The 20,033-nt window shown below is 43.1% G+C and overlaps 2 protein-coding genes across 3 annotated transcripts; one reads left to right on the forward strand and one right to left on the reverse strand.

The window, feature by feature from the left end:
• Positions 1-494: 494 nt before the first annotated feature.
• On the reverse strand, positions 495-6,032 carry LOC144720034 (GDNF-inducible zinc finger protein 1-like). Its single transcript, XM_078596460.1, has 7 exons — positions 5,847-6,032; positions 4,659-5,014; positions 2,977-3,719; positions 2,773-2,873; positions 2,067-2,240; positions 1,437-1,604; positions 495-1,241 (listed from the first exon to the last, which is right to left on the reverse strand). Exons 2-7 carry the CDS (start codon positions 4,953-4,955, stop codon positions 982-984), a joined length of 1,743 nt encoding a protein of 580 aa, XP_078452586.1. The 5' UTR covers positions 4,956-5,014; positions 5,847-6,032; the 3' UTR covers positions 495-981.
• An 881-nt stretch (positions 6,033-6,913) lies between these two features.
• DZANK1 (double zinc ribbon and ankyrin repeat domains 1) lies at positions 6,914-19,998 on the forward strand. Of its 2 annotated transcripts, none has more exons than XM_078596465.1 (21): positions 6,914-7,001; positions 7,957-8,074; positions 8,945-9,098; positions 9,454-9,583; positions 10,041-10,140; positions 10,454-10,569; positions 10,749-10,834; positions 11,250-11,367; positions 11,552-11,656; positions 12,620-12,712; positions 12,880-13,002; positions 13,400-13,549; positions 14,492-14,705; positions 14,933-15,036; positions 15,608-15,682; positions 16,416-16,521; positions 17,075-17,163; positions 17,875-17,955; positions 19,129-19,256; positions 19,385-19,459; positions 19,591-19,998. In XM_078596465.1, exons 2-21 carry the CDS (start codon positions 7,966-7,968, stop codon positions 19,772-19,774), a joined length of 2,340 nt encoding a protein of 779 aa, XP_078452591.1. In that variant the 5' UTR covers positions 6,914-7,001; positions 7,957-7,965; the 3' UTR covers positions 19,775-19,998. The 2 variants fall into 2 exon arrangements, with proteins under 2 accessions (XP_078452591.1, XP_078452592.1); XM_078596466.1 differs by lacking the exon at positions 6,914-7,001 and adding an exon at positions 7,074-7,763.
• Positions 19,999-20,033: the final 35 nt, after the last annotated feature.

Raw genomic sequence — 20,033 nt, forward strand, 5'->3', positions numbered from 1 at the left:
ACATATATTACAATATTCCACGTCTCTCTCGTCCCAATTTAGATACGTCTATAATATATACCCCATTAACATTTATAGATGTTCATATTCCAGTGTTCTGTTAACATGATGCGTATTTTAAAAACGTTCAAGTGGCGTTGAATATTGCAAGGTAATTTATCATAAGTTCTGTATTGGTCACGAAAAAATTGCATTTCAGAAAATGTTTTGACAAAAATAATTAGTAATGATTAATGTAATTTCATGAGTTGCATTATGTAATGTAGTTATTTAAGAAACGAAAAATTATGCTAATAGCATCTCTAATGCATATTGTGAAATGTTAAGTTATTGCTTAATATGTAAGAGCACCTTTTGTGGATGTCACTACCATTACAACTATTAAGCACTCTAAACAAAGGATAACGTTTGACAGTTCACTATTAAATGGTCATAGTAACGTGCACATTTTTAAAGTATCATCTTCAATTTTGACAAAACACTATAGTTACAAGTTTAAGTGACTTGTCATTTTATGTTTTAAATCACTTGTATAATACCAATTCAAACAAAAATAACCATTTTTATTAAACCCAAAAAAATAAACTCAGTGAAAATATATATATATAATGGCATATTGAAACTGTATACATCATTCAGATCTCTGGTACTTTAGGAAAATTATACACAATTCAGATCAAACCTTGCTTGATTACAAATGTACTTGAACAGAGTAGTCTTTTATATACTGTTTGTATTTAACATTTTTCCCCAATCAAAATAAATTTAACCCATGAACCCATGAGTCACACCGAATTAGCCAAATACATCTTTTTGGTATTCATAATTACGACAATCCTCATTAGCATCGTCTGCTCTCAATTTATTAATTATAGCAAGGAAAAAGTAATGCAAGATTAACATAAACATGAAAAAATAGCATATCTGTGATGCTGCAGACAAGAATTTCAGCTGCCATATTCTGAAATGTTGATGGCACAACTATGTTGCACCACCTTCCTGGGGCTTGGGTGGTTCGTGATTAATAAACATCGTGGTCTGCTCCACTGCCCAGTCGGCCGGGACATCGTCTGGCTTGTGGCTTTTCATGTGCTGCTCCATCTTGCGACGGGCCGGTGTAACAAACTCGCAGAGAGTGCACTTGAAGGCCTGGCACCCATTGTGTTTTGCGATGTGTGCACGTATGGAGGAAAAGCTGCGGCAACGCTTTTGGCAAATCTTGCATTCGAAAGGTTTCACACCTGTAGCAGATGAAGTAAATGTCATTAATTTACATACACACATAAATCAGTGTAATTCTAATTTTTACAGGACAATGAAATGAATGATTAAACAAAAAAGTTATTAGTCACATCTCATTGCAAAGTTGAAATCACATTTAACAGCTATGAACATTGAGTTATCATCTTAATTTGCGCAGTATATCTGGGACGCACCTATGTGAGTCCGAAGGTGCAGTTTGAGTTGAGTCAAGGTTTCACATTTCTCCTCGCACTTGCTGCACTGAAAGGTGGCCACACCAAGGTGGCGGCGCAGGTGTCGTGTCAGGTTGCCCACGTCCGCAAAGCACTGGCCACAGTACTCACATACATGTGGCCTTTGACCTGCCAGCGACAATCGGCCACATCACAAGCACTTTGGAGATTAATGAAAGACAACGCCTAAAGAATAAAAATGATGTATTTTATCTTGTAGAAAATGCAGCTCTATGTCTCAGATTGTTTCACACAAATTGTAAACTTGGATAATTAAAACACAAATGTGTGACATGACTGCAACCTCTTTTCCATATATATATTAATTACATAATTGTGTGCTCTAGCGATGCACATGATTTCAAATTACTCTCATTGAACAATCTTAAAAATGTGTCATTCACCGATTAACATTCAAATATAAATTCCCATGTGTCATTAATGCAATATTGAATCAGCCAAAAATAAACAAAACTTGCTTTTTTTACCTTGTGCTTTCAAACCATACAGCCCAAACAAACCTGACTCTTCACAGTAACTTTGTAACATTTAGTCTCTAGCTCTAAGTGCTGCAAGTGGCATTGGTCTTACCTTTATGTACAACACGGAGATGGCGGATGAAGTTCCCGTTACAACGAAAGACCCGGCCGCACTCGTCACACATGTAGGACTTCCCACGTCCGTGCACTTTGCGTTTATGCAGCAACAGGTCCTGCTTGAAGGCAAAGCCCTCCCCACACGTGGCACACTCCAGCTTCCGCTCTCCTTCAGGGTCACACGACAGTAAAACTTGTCAAAGTTTTCATTACCACCAAACCATATTTGTACCACAAAAAAAATTAACCCGTAAAAACAAAGTTTTTCACTATAAATCCTTTATATGCGTGGCGGCTAGAGTCCTCTCGTCCTCTTGCTTGAGATGGCTGCCACCTATGGGTCAGATGATTGCCTGCCACCATTAAGCAATTGGTAATTAAATATAATTTATTTTTTACTAAAAAGTGTAAAATTTTGGAAATATTTTTTTCACGAAAATAAATTGTCACGCACATCGAGTCTGTGTGCAAAATGTCAGCTCGATTGGATCACGGGAAGTGGGTTAAAAAACGACCGAAAGATTTGCACGGTCGTAAGCGCGCAAGCAAGTAAGCAAGAAAGCAAGCAAGCAAGCAAGTGAACTTAATATAAAGGATTTAAAAAGTCTTAAACTGCACCTAGAAGAAACGAAGTTAGTATAATATATACTCCTATTATTATCACAAACATTGCTGTTTATCCACATTACTTAAAACTGTACCTGCATGGTAGAGAAGATGCTTCTGTGCTGCAATTTTTGAATTAACAACCTTTCCACAAATTTTACATTCGCCTTCATTGAACAGCAAGTGTTCCTTCCATCTGCAAGGAACCAAAATAATTCAAATTACATTTTATATTGGTCTTTCATGCATGACTTTATGCAACGTAATGTAGTAAAAGTATATGCATGAAGCTAACTTACAAGTGTGCTCCGAGGTCTGTGGAGTTGGACACATTGAGGCCACACACGAAGCACCGTGACATGGGTGGTGGCTGGGACGTGCTGGGGGTCTCCACTTGCATTGAATGGGTGACCAACTGACAATCAGTGCTCATCACTTCCTGGGTTTGCCCATTGGCAGCCACTTCAGCAGTGGCCTGCGAAATCTCATCAAAATCATTCACAGGAAGCACCACCACTTCTCCACTAGGCTGGGCCATTTCAGTCTCAAGCTGCAGCTCCTTGCTCTGCTGACCCAGCATGTCCATAATTTCTTGCTGCTCCTGTTGCTGCTGCTGCTCAGAAGCGTCGCTAAAAACCTTGCAGACATTCTCATCTGACTGCTCCTGAGGGACTTCCAGTGTTATGTCCCGGCCCTCGGCAATGGACACGAGGTGTTTTTCGATGTCTGAGAGCGACTGGTTCACCGCGTCCTGCGTCGACACCTGCACATCAAAGCCAGCGGTCGTCTCAACCGTGTACGGCTCGCAGAACCCTCCATCGCCGATGTCCTGGCCCTCGCCGTCGATCTGCTGCGACATGAGCTCGTCTCCCTCCACCACCTGACTCACGGTGAGCCCCGACATGGCAGACACGGCGGCGGAGGAGCTCGTCACGGCAGTAACCACACCCTGCTGCAGCACCAGCCCGCACACCTGCTCGAGCGGTCCCAGCTGGAGGATCTGCGCGGCCGATCGCAGCACCTCCAGGTCGCCCACATCCACCTTGAGCAGCGTTCATTTAGTCAGCATTGTTTGTTTTAGTCAGTTATATGCGAGTCGACGATAACCTGTGGAATTTTAGTCAACTCTTAGCGTGTTGATTTCTTACATTAATAATTAGTCATTCTCTTAGTCTAGTCAATTAAAGCAGTTACAGTAAAACCTTGGATTGCGAGTAACTTGGTCTGCGAGTGTTTTGCAAGACGAGCAATTTTTTAAAATAATATTAATTTGATAAACGAGCGAGGTCTTGCAATACGAGTAGTACGTGTACGCTTTGTCTGCCGAGCGTCACGTGATCACAACTGATATACGAGTGCTTGGGATTACAAACACGTTTCCAGAACGAATTATGCACGCAATCCAAGGTTTTACTGTAAATTTGAACGATGGCCACGAGTGGGCGAAAATCGCTAAGCATGATGATGGTGACTACGCACCAAATGCTAAAGTGTCACAACTATGGCAAGATGAAATTAACTAGTTTGAGTGATGACGCAGGATAAAGTAATTTAGTAACATTAGAAACTCGAGTGCAATGACGAAAACTAAAAAATAGCATTGACTCTTTATGCATGTCAGAAAATTGAACAATTTCACTGATTGGCCGACATGATAATATTGAGGAGCAGAAATTGCACGCCATTCACACCAACATTCAATAGTTAAGAGTGGACTATATTTCGATTTAAAGCTTTCGTGACTGCAGGGATTCATCTTCTTGACCTGGTTTTCACCTGAGGACGGCTGCTTGCGTTGTGGCCGAAACGTCGTGAGAATTGTTTTATTATGTTTTATTTTTATTATTTTATTACTTCCCTTCTACGTGACTTTACCGAAATAACCAAGAAGAAGAGTGGACTACATATACGGTAGTTTAACACACACAAAAAAGAAACAACCCCGTCACGGATCCTCACGAAACTGAACCGAACAACCAACCTTGAGCGAGGCGGTGTATAGGAACTCGAGCACAAGCCCGAAGGCTCGCGCCGTTAGGAAGTCCAGACGGTAGAGCTTCATGGGCTGGCTCTGGTGCTGCGTGAAGAGGTTTTCGAAGAGCCTGCTGGCACCGGCCAGCACGGAGCGGTGTGCCCGGTAGTGGACACCGTCCACCTCCACCGTCACGTCGCAGAAGTGACCGGCGATCCGCAGCTCGTTCATCCGCAGCAACAGTGCCGTCGGGTAGTCCACGTAGCGGAGCTCCACCGTATTCATGTGCTCCGACTGAGGCTGCATCCTTCGCAGGGCTTTGAAGGCAGTTTTCACGGGATTGTTGGTGGGGTTGTACTTGCTTCCTGTTGACAAGACAGAAAAAACACGTCCGATTTTGAATCAATGTTCGGTGTAAATTAGTGTCCATGTTTAAAAATATTGGCAATATACGACTATGTTTCATAATATAAAGGCAAGGTAAAGGTACGGCCCTGCAATTGCTTACACCTCTATTGAAATGAGGGTCTCCCCCTCGATGCTAGTTTGTTTATAACATTCATACAAATACGTGAAAATGTTTCGTCAAATTACTTCGCACTCTGCTTAAGTGCCCAAATGCATGTCATTTTCATCACAGCAAAACCATTAATAATGCAATAAATTGATATGATCGCTGGTGTAAGTCCATCCATTTGAATGTAATTCAAATAGTAATGTACAAATAACGCATAATGTATGTTGCATTCGAGTACAGCATTTAGACAAAGGTGGAAACAGCTTCTGGTCCTATGACAAATCACCCAGGATTCGCAAGCTAATCAGGTTCTGGCCTGTACAGTACTTACCACGTGGAACGGGTGCTATAGGCTGTTATACAGTGGCCAGCAGAGGGCGGTGCACCAAACGTAAATGTTGTACTGCACTTCTAAGTGTCCACATCTACGGACGGCGTGCGGAGGCCTTCATCCAGCAGCGGATTGATAAAGGGGCTACACAAATGAATCACTGCATCTGCGCGGGTACAATCATGTTTACCGCAAGTAAGCGCAAAGTTGCAAAGACAATTCTAAACGTTAACATGTTGCCCGAGGCCTAACGCAGCATTCATTGCGTTTAGACGCCCGCCCGCCACCATTCACACATTCACACACAAACACGCGCCTCGACACGGCAGGACGAGGACACAATACTCACGCTCAAAGAACAAACGTTGAATAGAGCAGAGGTTGTCGTCGCGAATGACAACAACAATAATAATAATAAAGAATACAATAGGTGAGGTACAATCCCAAGCAGGAGCGTAGCAGCAGGGTGGCGCGGGGTTTATGTTTGCATGTCGACAACTTCGCCTACCGCCTTCCGCCAACAACCTCTCACCCCATTGGCTCGCCTCCTGTATAACTTTATTGGTACCGCCCCCTCCTACCAACCCCCCAACCCCCCCAACCCTCCCACCAACCCCTCCCACCACCCCCTCCCACCAACCACCCCCCCTCCCACCAACCCCACCTCCCCCTCCCACCAACCCCCCCCCCTCCCACCAACCCCCCCCCTCCCACCAACCCCACCTCCCCCTCCCACCAACCCCCCCCTCCCACCAACCCCCCCCTCCAACCACCACCGATTGTAGATCTTTATTGGTAACCGGCCAATAGAAACGCCCCTTAACAAGAGATTAGAGTCGCGTTTGAGGACGTCACCGGTTTGTGCGAGGCGATCATTCGGGCGGTCATGTTGCGTGGGGATGGCGTGGTGTTGGGGGGGGTAGCCATGTTGGGTGGGGGGGTAGCCATGTTGGGTGGAGATAGCGGGGGGGGGTAGCCATGCTGGGTGGGGATGGCGGCGGCGAGGTAGCCATGTTGCGTAGGGAGAAATTTGAGAATCTGAATTTTCATTCCTTTTACCCTTGCAGAAATCCGATGAGCTATGAAGCTATTTTTGTCACAGATGTCCAGTAGGTGCGGGTGAGACAGTTACAACGAAAACAATGTTTTTAAAAAAACACGATAGGAGTGCATAGTGATTGGACATGCACAGGGTCGAGTAAGAATCTACGCGCTCGTTAATCGAATGCAGGAAACGATACAAGCGACAAATCGATTCCAGTTTCTATGCACACATTTAGCTCATCTCTGAGCTCGTTATTCTAATATACGAATCGATTCCTTAACGACATCGTTAAGGAATCGCGCTCAGCCAATGAGAACGCGGTATACTCGTGCGCCTCCCCCTGTGGGGGGAGGTAGGGCAACAGCCAATAGGAGCGCGCGTCACCGCTGCCACGTGGGGGCGTTCGGCAGGCGTCCTGGCAACGGCGAGCGGGCCTCTCCGCGTTGATCGACGGCAGCGGTAATTACAAACATTTAGAACATTTAGAGCATTTAGAGATAATTTAGAGCATTTAGCTCATCGCCAATTGCATGTGAAGTGACTGCAACACGGCTCGTCATTCCACTGCTGGGTCGAGTCCTCTCACACGCCGCGTCGCCCAGTTTTGACCATACTTCACCACGCTGGTCTGTGCGGATCGGTCGATGGAGCAGCAGCAGCAGCAGCCCGATTCTGCTACAACTCGCCACTGATGTTAGCCGTGACCACTGCGGTGCTAATTGTCTGCTCTATTTAGCCGCCTACCGTTCACCAAAACGGTGGAGTACGACTAAACGAACCCCCTTGGTTGAACAAGACGGCGTGCCGAGGCGTTTTATCTATCGGCGATTTGATAAATATATAAATAATGTGCTGTTGAAATAACATTGTTCTTCATTGTGAACATTCACAACGCTCTTTTAAGCACTTACGTAAAATGATGACATTTGTGGAACGATATGCAATGGAAGTTTGTGCGGTCTTCGATAATCGTCTCAATCGAAACGTGCTTTTTGTATCTGCCTAAACCCTCTGGCATGTTTCACACATTTTGAAAGCTCTAAAATCGTCCAGAGACGTATTTTTGTTCCCATCTATGCAATCCCGTTACATTTCAGAGCTATGGCAATTGCGGCACACAATGGACTATTATTGTAAACGATATACATTACAGTATTCTATTAAAACACCCCATAGCATTGACGTAGCAACTCCAGCGCCGGCCCTTGAAGACTAACAAAGGTAGGCAGATCGCAGAGATGGAGCGATGAAATCTGCGTACGTGTAAGGTGGTCAATGGATTGTTTGATTGCAAGACAAGGAGAGGTGTTGACAGCTTGTGGACGTCTTCATCCAGCGGTGGATTGATCATGGCTGATGTTGTTTCAGAGTGCTGTTGTTATGCATTGTTATGACCGTGAGCTGTTGTGTGTAGATCGCCATCATGACGGCAGGGTCCATCTCCGTGCCCCACATCATCCCCTTGAGGTTCCCTGGGCCGGACAAACCCAAGGCCTTTATTGACTCCAACACCTACATCGCCATCAAGTCTGGTGAGAATCGCACGGTCTTCCTGTTGTGACCTCATGGTGTTCCATGCCATCGCATAATTACATCAATTTATTGTAGTCCCACAGTTTTTTTCTCTACTTGGTTCTTTCGGTAAAGTCACGTAGAAGGGAAATAATAAAATAATAAAAATAAAACAATCAAATTCAATTCTCACGACGTTTCGGCCACAACGCAAGCAGCCGTCCTCAGGTGAAGAAAAGTCCCACCGTTTTTGAGATTTTTGGTTACTGCGTCAATTTCTACTGAGTAAAATGCCAAAGGCTAGGCATTGTGGTAGTTGATATCCCCATTCGTCTTTTTCAGAATCAATCGCAGAACCTTTTTCTAAATGACTCTTATTGGACACATTGGTATATTGCTTTACAATATTAAGTTACATTTTTCAAAAGCTTGCCACTTATTTTAACCTTTTATATTCCAGTTTGCCTTCATAAGTAATCTACATACTGTGATGTGATTTCCATTTGTGTCCCTCTAAGACATATTCAATTTTATTTCTATTCATAATATAGGTTTTTGGGTCAGATCGCATTATTTATCTGACCCAAAAACCTATATTATGAATAATATTGGTCGCGAAAGCCTACGTGTTAAATTTATTTCTATTATCACCAAATCTGTTGGACGTGACTTTGTTTTACTAATGTTTATCTTGAGCCCCACTCGCAGCCTTCTTTATTAAGCTCTCATGATTTTGTTGAGTTAATATCCATTGGTTGTTATAATGACTGCCATCAGCACTTTTAAGATCGTGTGCCAAATGTTAATGTTACATACTTTTGATAGTGTTCCGCACATTTTCTCGGTGCTTTTCCAATCGTTAAGTGGCACATGCGACACTTTCTTTATAGACACGCCAGAGGTACTTATCTACTTCTCAGTGGATGGGAGCAAGCCAGAGCTACTCAAGAAGCCAGGGCACAATGAGATGAACGCCATGAAATATAAAGGGCCATTCACCCTCAACGAGGGCAAGAGAACCGTCAAAGCTATGGCGGTCACCAGGTACTGTCGACTCACAGCTTCTTGAGATGTGGTTGCATTGAGACATTCGATAAATACAAACCGTGGTGAATTTTATTTGTATACCACAGAGGGAACATTTAGTCTTTAATCATTAACACTGCTTTGAAGCACATGTCTCTATATTGGCAAAATGTGTGATTCGCATTTCAAAAACACTCTTTTATATTGCCTTTTTTTAAACACCAAGCATTCAAAAGTTATGTTAATAGGAATAACTTGGCATATAAATTGCTTGCGGAATGAATCCATACAGAGCTGCTGTACGAAATCTGCAAACGGTCGCTCCGCTGTAAGGAAGGAGTTTCATTTTTACTTTCTTTTGCGCGATTGCCAGGGATGGGCGCGAGAGCGGCGTGGTGACCAAAGTGTTCCTGGTGGAGTATGCCGCTCCGCAGCATCTCGCTGGCCCAGAAGACAATGCGGAAAACTTCCTGCTGGAATACCAGGCGGATCTGGGCAAGACTGTGCGTTTGATGTTTCGTGATTGGACCTTGCACGCTTTCATTCACACTCATCTGTAGAACCAGAGGGAACCAGGATGGTGTAGTGGTAACATTTGTGCCTCACAGCAAAAAAGGACCTGGGCTTAATTTTCGAGTCAGGAATTACCCCTTTGTTTTCCGCACGGCTAAAAAAAACACATCAATGTAACGGTATTGGCCAAACATCCCACTGGAAAAAATTGCTGCAAATTACTCAATTAGGTTTACACATGGCAACATCACCCCCGACTGCAGACACTTGGCAGGATCCTCCTGCCAAAAAGTCTTGAGATTCTGTGAGGCTTCCCTGGGTAAATAAGCATAACAAGTAATGAAGCATGCACACACTTGATTCGTTTCACCATGACCTCCTCATGGGAAAATCCATTGCCTTAATTTTTTTAATGCAATAAAAAAGTAACTCTTCAATATTCCTTAGGAAACATTGGAAGGATTCAAGACAACAACGGACGTCATCAACAAAGTTGTGAACCAAGAACAAAAATCAGCTTGGGGAGACACGACCCAGAAAATGAAAGGTTTGTTTTTAGCTGTGAATAGACCACACACTTTTATATAATAAACAATGCCAAATGCTGCAAGTAACTCAATTATGTAAAGACGGCCATTGCATAGCGCGCTATCAGATGCGCTTCTGCGGCCGTCTGGAACGCTCTTCCAATATTAGGAAGCCACTGGAGCTATACACTTTTAACTTTAGTTTGAAAACTAATTTCTTTAGAACTACTTTTTGTTTTTAGTTTGTTGTCCTTCGCCCACACCTCCGGTTAGCACGGTTGGCTACGTACGGTGCAAAATAAATTCAACATACATACATGTTTATATTTACAGAGATGACGCTTGACGGTAGTCGGCGACAAAGGCCTAGAACAGGCAAGCGCATCATGGAAGGTGGACCCATCAGCCCAGGCCGAGACTCTGGCTTGCCGTTCTCCCACAGTTCACAGGTGTTGCAGTCATTAACCCGCCACCTCCCTCACTAAAATGTATTATCTTGGAGCCACGCAGTGATACAAGCTTGCTTTCAGTCCAATTCTTGTGTACACATGATCTTATCATTGCATGAAGCATAAGTACAGTGATTGAGCAAATAGTAATGTTTACATTGTTGTCTCACTGCCTTTAGTCTCTGTTGTCGGATGCGACCAGCCCCACCAAGACTCTCATTAGTTCCCAGACCCTGCGGCTCCAAAAGGAACTGGAATATCTCAAGTAATGACTTCGTGTCCACCAACATATGAGCAATTCTGTTGAAATCTCTAAACAGAAATGCAGAAATGTTACCTTTAATTTTTTTTTTCAAATTGCATTCTTTGTAATCTTGATTTGCTCCTTTCCTTAAATATTTTAACTTTTTGTCATTTCTTTTTGCTATTCCTTTTCTTTTCATGTCTTCATCTATCCAAAAAGTGATATCATTTTTCACAGTAAGTGGCATGTATAAGTAGATATAATCTTAATTTTGCCTACACACTTTCTTGTGCTTATTACTCATGACCACACCTTTTGTGATAATTTACAATACTCGTTGAGGTATTTTTAAACGCTTTCAATATATGCCTTTGATAATAAATGCCTTTGATGACTTTGATATCAGTTACTAAGATTGCTGCCCCATTTTCCCCAGGTGTCCAAAATGCCTGGCCGCCCGACCCTCGGACCCGTTTGCTCTTTTCTGTCAGGAGTGTGGCTGCACTCTGCCACCAGTACCAGGGCCATCCCAGCCGCCTCCTAAGGCAGAAAAAGTGAGGCCCCTGAGAGATAAACACCGCAGCTCAGGATGCTACCGATCTTTGATCGGCTAACGAGCGTGGAAATAATACATCCAAATCTGCTTACATGTTTTATCGGTGAGAAAATGGATTTGGAGTTGTGCCTCCGTGTCTGTTTTACATCTCCGGGCGTAACACTATGTGTTTGTATCAATAGATGATCCTGTGCCTCTCGTGCAAGTCAATGGTGCCGACGAACACACCCAATTGCATTGTGTGTGAGGTGCCAATACCTGGCAAGACTCCGCCACAAGCGAGCAAGGTCTGTTGATGCACAAACATGTAGCCACGGTAGGGTTGGGTGTACGTTGTGCAGACTAGAGGTCAGATTGTAAATGTTTTGGATTTGCTCTCCAACACACCGGTGTGCTGTACTGCTAACAAATTGGCATGTTCTGTTTACGACACATTTATATTTACGCGATCTAACCCAAAAAAAAACCTGTATTATGGAGAGGTCCTGCTTGCCAACTGTTCTTTGCAAATAGATATGTAGCCATCTAATGCTCATCTTCTAAGTTATAAATCATGACATAATAAAGCAGCACAGGGCCTTATTCACATTGAGTTGATATGCCGTTATTACATGACCATAGCAACTGCCAAACAGTGGGCTCTTTTGGCTTTCTTGAAATGAAAGTGGAAACTATGACCAAAACAACAGTAATGCATCCAATCATTAAGATCTCAGAAGCTAAGCAGGTTTGAGCTTGGCTAGTACTTCATCCACCTGCACTGAACAGTGTGTTGGAGTATAGTGCAACTACCCCCACGACCCACACGGTGTGAGGAGGCCCTCATCCAGCAGTGTCTTGGCAAAGAGCTGTACATGTGTGCATATTAATGAAATAGATTTGAAGCTTTTGTGACTGCAAGGATTCATATTCTTAGGTTTTTTCGGTAAAGTCACATAGGTAAAAATTTAAAATTAATAAAAGTAAAATAAAATAAAAATCACGACGTTTCGGAGGCAGCACAAGCTTCCGTCTTCAGGTGTGACGGTTCCACCTGAAGACGGAAGCTTGTGTTGCCTCCGAAACGTCGTGAGTTTTATTTTACTTTTATTAATTTTTTACCTACGTGACTTTACCGAAAAAACCAAAGAATATTAATGACATAAATAAAAGTTGTAAGTCGGCTTCAAGGGATTACAATAGTATATTGACACAATGAAAAATTAAGAGGTTAAGAGCTCATATATACCTGGTTTCTGTCCACGTGCTAGGATATGGTCTTGTGCAAGGCCTGTGGGACTGGAAACCCAGCCAATGTCAAGCACTGTGTGACCTGTGAGACCCGGCTTCCGGAGACTCCCATGGTAGCACCACTCATACGCACATCAGATTGCGCTCTGAATACTTTGACTTGAGAATGTAAAATCACAATGTTCATTTTATATTTGTTCTGACGCTTGCCAGTCATTACTTAAAAGATCAGTCATTGTTTGCTCTACTCATTAAACAAATGACCTGTGTTGTGTCTTAGGCTTTCAGCACCATTAGTGTGGCACCACCCCCACAGACCACTGACAAGAGGTTGCTGAACTGCTCCAAGTGTGGGCGTTTAAATAACTCGGATGCACGCTTCTGTGACTGGTGTGGGGCCAAGGTAATGCTTTACTGTCACTGACCAAAATATTTCTGAATGTGCAGCATATAGGTGACTATTGCATTAACCCGATTCATTTGTTCCACAGATTTCTGCGGTTGTGCTATACAGCTCTCCAATGTTCTTTTTGGGTTGTACCGCATATTGCTGGGCATGTCTGACGTTTTTGCTCTTTAAGACACTCCCAGTATATGGAACAAAACATCGGACATCACACTGAACAAGCCATGGTACAAGCCAAAAACACATCGGAAAGCTGATGCGTACATCGGCGAGCTGATGTGTTTGTGTTTGTTTGACTCATTATTGATACAAAAAATATACAGCTCCCATTTACTCCATCTCTTGCCAGAATAAATGTGGGTGTCTGGCATGGTCCGTGTATGTGTATTTCTAGCCAAGCCCACCAGTGAGTTACTTAGCTTGCACAAAGTGTGGAGCTACCAGCCACTCGGAGGCGCGATTCTGTGGTACGTGTGGTACCTACCTGGATCCACCGGCCCGCTTGGATGCTGTGACATCAAGACATGGTGGTTTTTTGAATGAGGTATACATTGCCATAAATATTCCATCTGTGTCCCGCGCACTCATCATTTCTTGGCACCAATATATTTGGCTATAATCTTTAAGAGGCTACTTTTAAATACTTAAATTTACTACCAATTAAACATTTGGAAATATTTTAATATGCATATGATGTAACAATTGTAACATAAGCTCTGATTTTGTAAAAAAAAAACTTGGAAATGTCAGTGTCTAGATCTCTACATCCCAATCAGGGCCAGATTAAGATTGTGTAGGCCCCTGGGCTACAGGTACTGTGAGGCCCCCAGTAATATTTTCAAAAGGAAAACAAAGTTAAAGAAAATTTTTATTAATTTTTACAAGGCTAACAACAAATAAAATTCTGCATTCACAAATGAAATAACTTTTCACTTAATCTCTGGAGGCCTTCCAGCTGGCAGAGGCCCCTGGGCTGTAGCCCCTAAATCTCATGCCTTAATCCGGCCCTGATCCCAATACACCTTTACATTATATTGGAGTCACATCATTAAAGCTTTCTTTCAAAGCCCTCCAGTCAACTGTCAACTCAGCTGGAGGTTGATAATTCTCCTGTGCTGCCCTTCCTTCCCCCAGCCATCCATGCTGTCAATTTCCTAGCCCTTGTGAAGTTGATATTCTGCCTTTGACCGACTGCCTCTCTGCCAACTAAATAATGGCTGATTCTTCCCAATATCTTACATTCCCCCATCTCTTGTCAATGCAGAAATATAATTCATCGGCAGGTGGCGTATCGTGGGGTAGAGAATAGCTACTCCCACTTCTTCCACTAAATCTGGCCAGTGTGGAATAGTAGGCCAAAATACACTCTAGTGGGCCTCTAGGGCTTCTGCTTGTGGATACAACAATCGCAGTTGCACCTTTCCCTTATACATGGAAACCTCCCACTGCTGTTGTCATGGGGGTGCCGTGCTGCTTTTGGCGGCAGCCTCTGCGTGCGAGCTGGCAGATGGTGTCACTGCCGCTGGTACGTGCCAGCTTTGGCCTACAGACAGCCGACCAGGCCACGCAGACAGTGGGGCTTTTCTACCCCTCGGGTCGGGGTCTGGAGCAGAAGGTGCAGGAGGTGTCCACCAAGCGTGTGCAGCAGGATCGCATGAGTGACCGCAGGCCTCCTATCACCGCCGTCAGCCCCGGCAAAGGTCATCATCTGTCATACAAGTTATCATTGCCATCATCATTGTTATTATGAGTCCAATTTGCATTGTGATTTTAACATTTACACTTGCAGAATGGATAGCTTGTATTCATTGTATCACATTTGTCTTTCTTTGCTGACTGTAAAGTGTTAGCCAACGTACAATGGCTATGAAATGTTTTGCCTACTAGCAAGTGTGGCCGTATACGAGTTTTTTGCATGGCTGTGCAGGGTATTGGAGGAAGCAGATTGACCATGTGTGCGCTCACCTGAGGAGCTACACACAGAACACAACGGAGTTCCGGGCGCTCATTGGCGAGCCGCGGATGGGCAAGGTGAGAAAATACATCTCCCATCAATACGACAGCATGTCCATTCCATTTCTTCATGTGGGGTTTGTTATTATTTCCTAATCTTGACTGGTAACCAATACACTTTGGTTTTGTACAATTCTTCAGGATTTGACGCTGTATTACAATACGGCACAGCGTGGCTTGGGGTATTTTGTCGCGACTTGATTAATTTGCTTTAGTTTGGCTGTTGGAACCTTTGCCATTAACACTGTACCAATCCTAAGGATAGTTTGGTGTGACTTAAGCAACTTGCGACAAACCACATTACTTAGATCCACTGGTTGTGAAAGTATTTTTCATTTTCCTATATTAGTAATATTCACATGCAGCACTGCTATTGCATGAATGGGAATATTTACAATGTTTTAAAACTGCACGTTCTATTCATACATTTTTTTCTGTATGTCACACCTAGAGGGTCACAAGTTCTTGTTTGCCGTTCGTCATAATTTTGTAGGCAATGTATGGATGTAAAAGATAGGGATAATATATGATCCTACCAACTATGTATCTCCCTATGGGAGCAACTAAAAAAATCGACGTGTTTCTGCAGATAATGTCTGCCACAGTCCAAGAGGAGGGAGACATATTAAACTTGACGCTAAAATTTGTTCTAAGAGACAATGAGGTAAGCACTACTCATATTCGTAGGTTTTTTCGGTAAAGTCACGTAGGTAGAACATCAAAATTAATGAAAATAAAATAATTAATTTTGATGTTTTACCCACGTGACTTTACCGAAAAAACCTAAGAATATGATTCCTTGCAGTCACGAAAGCTTCAAATCTAGAAGCACTACTCACTTTTGTTGCTCAATCACTCGGTGAACTAGAATTTGCAGAGCATGTGCAATGATTTAAATGTATGAGTAAAGATTCCAAAGAACACAGGATGAGATGTTACTATCCTTTATGCAAGCACTTCCAAGAGTTCATGAACAGTGAGCCTGGTGAAATTTGGGGAGCGCATCGTCAGTAGTGACCCTTTGGTTCCTAGGGTGTTTCGGCCTTTCATACTATACACCCTCCCCAAAGGTGGCCAGCGACAGGGTGATCAATCCTACGCTTGCGTCCCATTCCCAATTAGTCATTGGAGTTGCCTTGTACATTTAACTTTTTAACTTAGATTTTAAAACTCAACTAATAACAGCAATTTGCCTCCTGTCCAAAATATGGAGTGAATCAACATTTTGTATACAATCATAAAAACAAATATTGGTCAAATGAATATTTGCCAGTGAATATACATTCAAAATAAACTGTATACGAGGTCATATTTTAACGAGATAATTACTGAAGTGCTGTAGTTGTCTTCACTGATTCAAAGCAGTCCTTCATCTGTGTGGATCTGTTTCCTCTTAGCCGAATATGGAGACAATAAGGCCAGCCAGCATCTCACAAAACAGCCAGCCTTTCCACAGCCTGGGAGAGCGGAGGGGCAGCCTTCATGGCAGTCAAGCCAGCCTGGGTGGGTCCTACTCTTCGCGTTGTGCATGCCAAAATATTGGAAATAATACAATCACATGTGTGTTAAACTTCTTCCGCACCGTACGTAGCCAACCGTGCTAGGTGTATCTTGTAATTTTATTGTTTGTTGCGGTTTAACCCAAATCAAGAGCCGAATTGCTCACAGGGTAAATCCTAATAAATGAACTGAACTAATCGGAGGTGCGTGGGAGTGAGAACAAACTAAAAACAAAAAGCAGTTATAAAAAAATTTGTATTCAATCTCGATTTTAAAATGCATAGTTCAATTGGTTTCCTCATATCAGAAGAATATTCCAGACGGCTGCAGAAGCGCATCACGTGGGCTGCCAATGGCACAAGTCACTGAGATAATTAAGACTTTGTCACTTCTTCAAAATGAAAACATATAGGAATTAGCGTTGAGATTAACAAGACTCGCCGTTGTGCTTATAGAATTGCTTTGGTGACATTTGTATGACCAAATGTATAACTTGCAATTTCTTAATTATCCATTCTGGATTGCTGGTTGTATGCTCTGTTGCTTTTGACTGCAGCGAGCGACCAGGCCTCAGTGGGCAGTGATATGAAGCTGAGGAACATTAAGAAAAAGAAGAAAGTTCTTCTCAAAGAAGACACAATGTCTGTAAGTTACACAAGATGAAATCGCTGCATATATATAATTAAACTGTGTCGAATGCAATATGTACCTTACTGCTGGGATAAGCAACCCTCATTGCTATTACAAAGTATTGAAGCTTATGTTGTGCTTTTTAGCCCTTGAACAGTTGAACCTTATGGCGGGACCCCGGGGTCCCATAAGCCCCCGGCTCTCGCATAAACATTATATTACTAGCCTTTTGCCCGTCCAAAGACGGGTGTATTTCAGTAAATCTGAAACTTGCAAGCAAAAAGCAGACCGCGACGTGATATTCATTGCATCAATTCGTGTGCAATTTGTAAGGCCACGGTGACACAGATCTATTTAATTTAAATGTTAATCTCTTGTTCATCATGACATCCTTTTTACTTCTATGTCTCAATAGCGTTACGGAGATCACGTGACTTGAGGGTTCTGCCTTTGTAGTGAGGGTTGTAAGTTGACGTTGACACAAATAATAATGAAGAGTAGAGAGCAGTTTCACTGTATCATCAAAATAATTACGATTTTGACTTCCGTTTATTCGGGACCCCGGGGTCCCGCCATAAGGTTCAGTTCACGAAAGGCTCTACACAGATACTTTATGGCAAAACTGTTTTCATGAGTTTACTCTTTCCGATAACTCCAGCTACCTATTCAAAACCGTTACTGCCTCATGCGACCTATTAACATAATTTGTTGCTGACGTTTCTGTAGGCAGAGAACAGACAGCTCCTGGAAGAGGTGGGAACTTCAGGGCGGGGTCAGGCCGAATTCCTTCAGCGGCTGCTCAATGAGGTGACCCCATCCCACAGATTATCTCCCAAGATCCCATTTAAAGAAACCATGGGGGGTTAAGATACTTTAAATGGAGCACTTTCAGGTGATAGCCATCAAACACGCAACACACCTTTTAACTTTTTCTCTTCAAATTTTATCCAGATTTGTGCTCTCATGTCACGAGATAAATAATCCATTTGGATCTCTTGCAAAGCAGTACAACCGTTCATGTTACGGAATGGCCCCACAGAAGATGAAATTGTAGAACTACATGACATCCCTTCAATTGAGCTTTGATTCTCCGAGATGTAGAAACACTACTTACGATGGAGATGCGTTACGACGACCCCATCGTAAGTCGAAAATATCGTAAGTCGAAGATGGCCTAGCCTACCCAGGAGTCTTAAAGAATGGTGATAATTTAGCAAAACAGAGCAATTTATCGCGACAACCTTAAAATGAAATTGCTAAAGCTACGTATCATACATGCATTGAACGTATCGTAACGTATCATATTGTACTGTACTCACCAAGATTCTGTCCGTCTGCATACTTGAACGATGTTAGGTTGTTGATGGCAAATTTTGTCGAATCGCCATCTTAAGATCGAAATATCGTAAGTCGGACCGTCGTAACTCGGGGACTACAATCGTAACTCGGATACTACCATCGTAACTCGGGGACTACCTGTATAACGCAAGTTGTTTGTGAAGTCATTGGTGACCGGGCTGAAACCATGAACTCGCTGCACTTGAGAACCTGGTTTAATCACCAGCAGCAGTCTGTATTGGTGCCAGCTCAGCACTTTGACCTCTGAGCCACTGATACCATACACTTTAATTATACGTATTACTCATCAGCACAAGATAACTAAACAACATTTATTTTTCGGATAAACAGATTGATTTCCCCATCACATTAATTTACACGAATGTAAAGAGCAGATAAAATATCAGAATGTCGTCGTGTCAACTGTGTCAACATTTTAAAACGTGGAAGTGTATTGCTTTCTGACGTGTCTTTGGGTTGTACGTGCTACTCGGCATTATGTCCAGCGTTTCATACCACACGCCGAGAGCTTCTTCATGAACATGCAAACGTCAGGTATCACAACACAACTATGAAAACCTACGCGATGTAAAGGTGTATTTTTCTTACGTTTTTCGGATGTTTTGCTTGATCGTACTGCAGGGAGCAGACCCCAACTTGGTGAGCTTTGAGGGGCGCCCGGTTCTAACCCTAGCCGCGATGAACCGGCACGCGACCGCAATCTCCATCCTCGTGCAGGCGGGGGCCAACGTGGACCAACCATCAGGCCTGTATGACCCGCCCTCTTTCCTTTCACAACTGCAGCACCTTCAGCATTCACACTTTACTATTGTAGTCATACTGCTTTCTGCGTGACCGCCAATGGACGTTGTTGTTTTTTTGTTTACGTTTAAATCAGAATTAACAACACAGCGTTGCACGAGGCCGTCGAGTTGGGGGCTCAAGGCGTGAAGTGTGTGGAAGCACTGCTGGCGTAAGTGTCTCCTGATATGTAAACAACAATTAAGATTGGATTTTACACAGCGTATTGTTTGAAAGGCAAACAAAAGCTATACAAATGTACAACACAACTGCTTTGGTTACATCATTGTCCATGCCGTGTAGGTGCAATGCAAGCTTGAAGAAGAGAAATGACCGTGGTATGACAGCACAGGACCTGGCAGTGGCTGGAGGGAATGACTGCCTCGTGACCCTGTTTGCCAGCCACTTTGGTCAAAGTCTGCTGGAGAAGCTCACCCAGGCCAAGCCAGCTTCTGCGATGAAGCAAGCCTCCTTAGAGGTATTTTAGTCCACTCAGTTGTGGCATAGAAGGAGTGGGTTACACCCAGAGATAATATATTACTTCAAAAGTGTGTTTTTTTTGCGATCTATTTAAAATTATTGTAATGTGTGTCGTCATCATTAGCCATGATCAATCCACTGCTAAAGGCCTCCCCAAACAATCTCTCATGATGTACTGTGTTGTGTATAATTTGAAATACAGATTATCTGATAATGATTGAGGGAAAAATTCACCGCGTTAATGTCTTAATGTTGTTTGTACAATG

This window comes from Lampetra planeri, chromosome 7 (genome assembly GCF_965212315.1).
Source record: "Lampetra planeri chromosome 7, kcLamPlan1.2.h2, whole genome shotgun sequence".
Taxonomy (NCBI): Eukaryota; Metazoa; Chordata; class Hyperoartia; order Petromyzontiformes; family Petromyzontidae; genus Lampetra; species Lampetra planeri.

Bases quoted from the DNA above. Each gene is read 5' to 3' on its own strand.
- LOC144720034 (XM_078596460.1), bottom strand. From the start codon at position 4,955: ATGCAGCCTCAGTCGGAGCACATGAATACGGTGGAGCTCCGCTACGTG. The intron at 2,874-2,976 runs GTAAGTTAGCTT...GGTTCCTTGCAG, and splicing joins ACAGACCTCGGAGCACACTT to ATGGAAGGAACACTTGCTGT. The intron at 1,242-1,436 runs GTGCGTCCCAGA...CATCTGCTACAG, and splicing joins GCACCTTCGGACTCACATAG to GTGTGAAACCTTTCGAATGC.
- DZANK1 (XM_078596465.1), top strand. From the start codon at position 7,966: ATGACGGCAGGGTCCATCTCCGTGCCCCACATCATCCCCTTGAGGTTC. The intron at 11,368-11,551 runs GTGAGGCCCCTG...TTGTATCAATAG, and splicing joins CGCCTCCTAAGGCAGAAAAA to ATGATCCTGTGCCTCTCGTG. The intron at 13,003-13,399 runs GTAATGCTTTAC...GTGTATTTCTAG, and splicing joins GTGACTGGTGTGGGGCCAAG to CCAAGCCCACCAGTGAGTTA.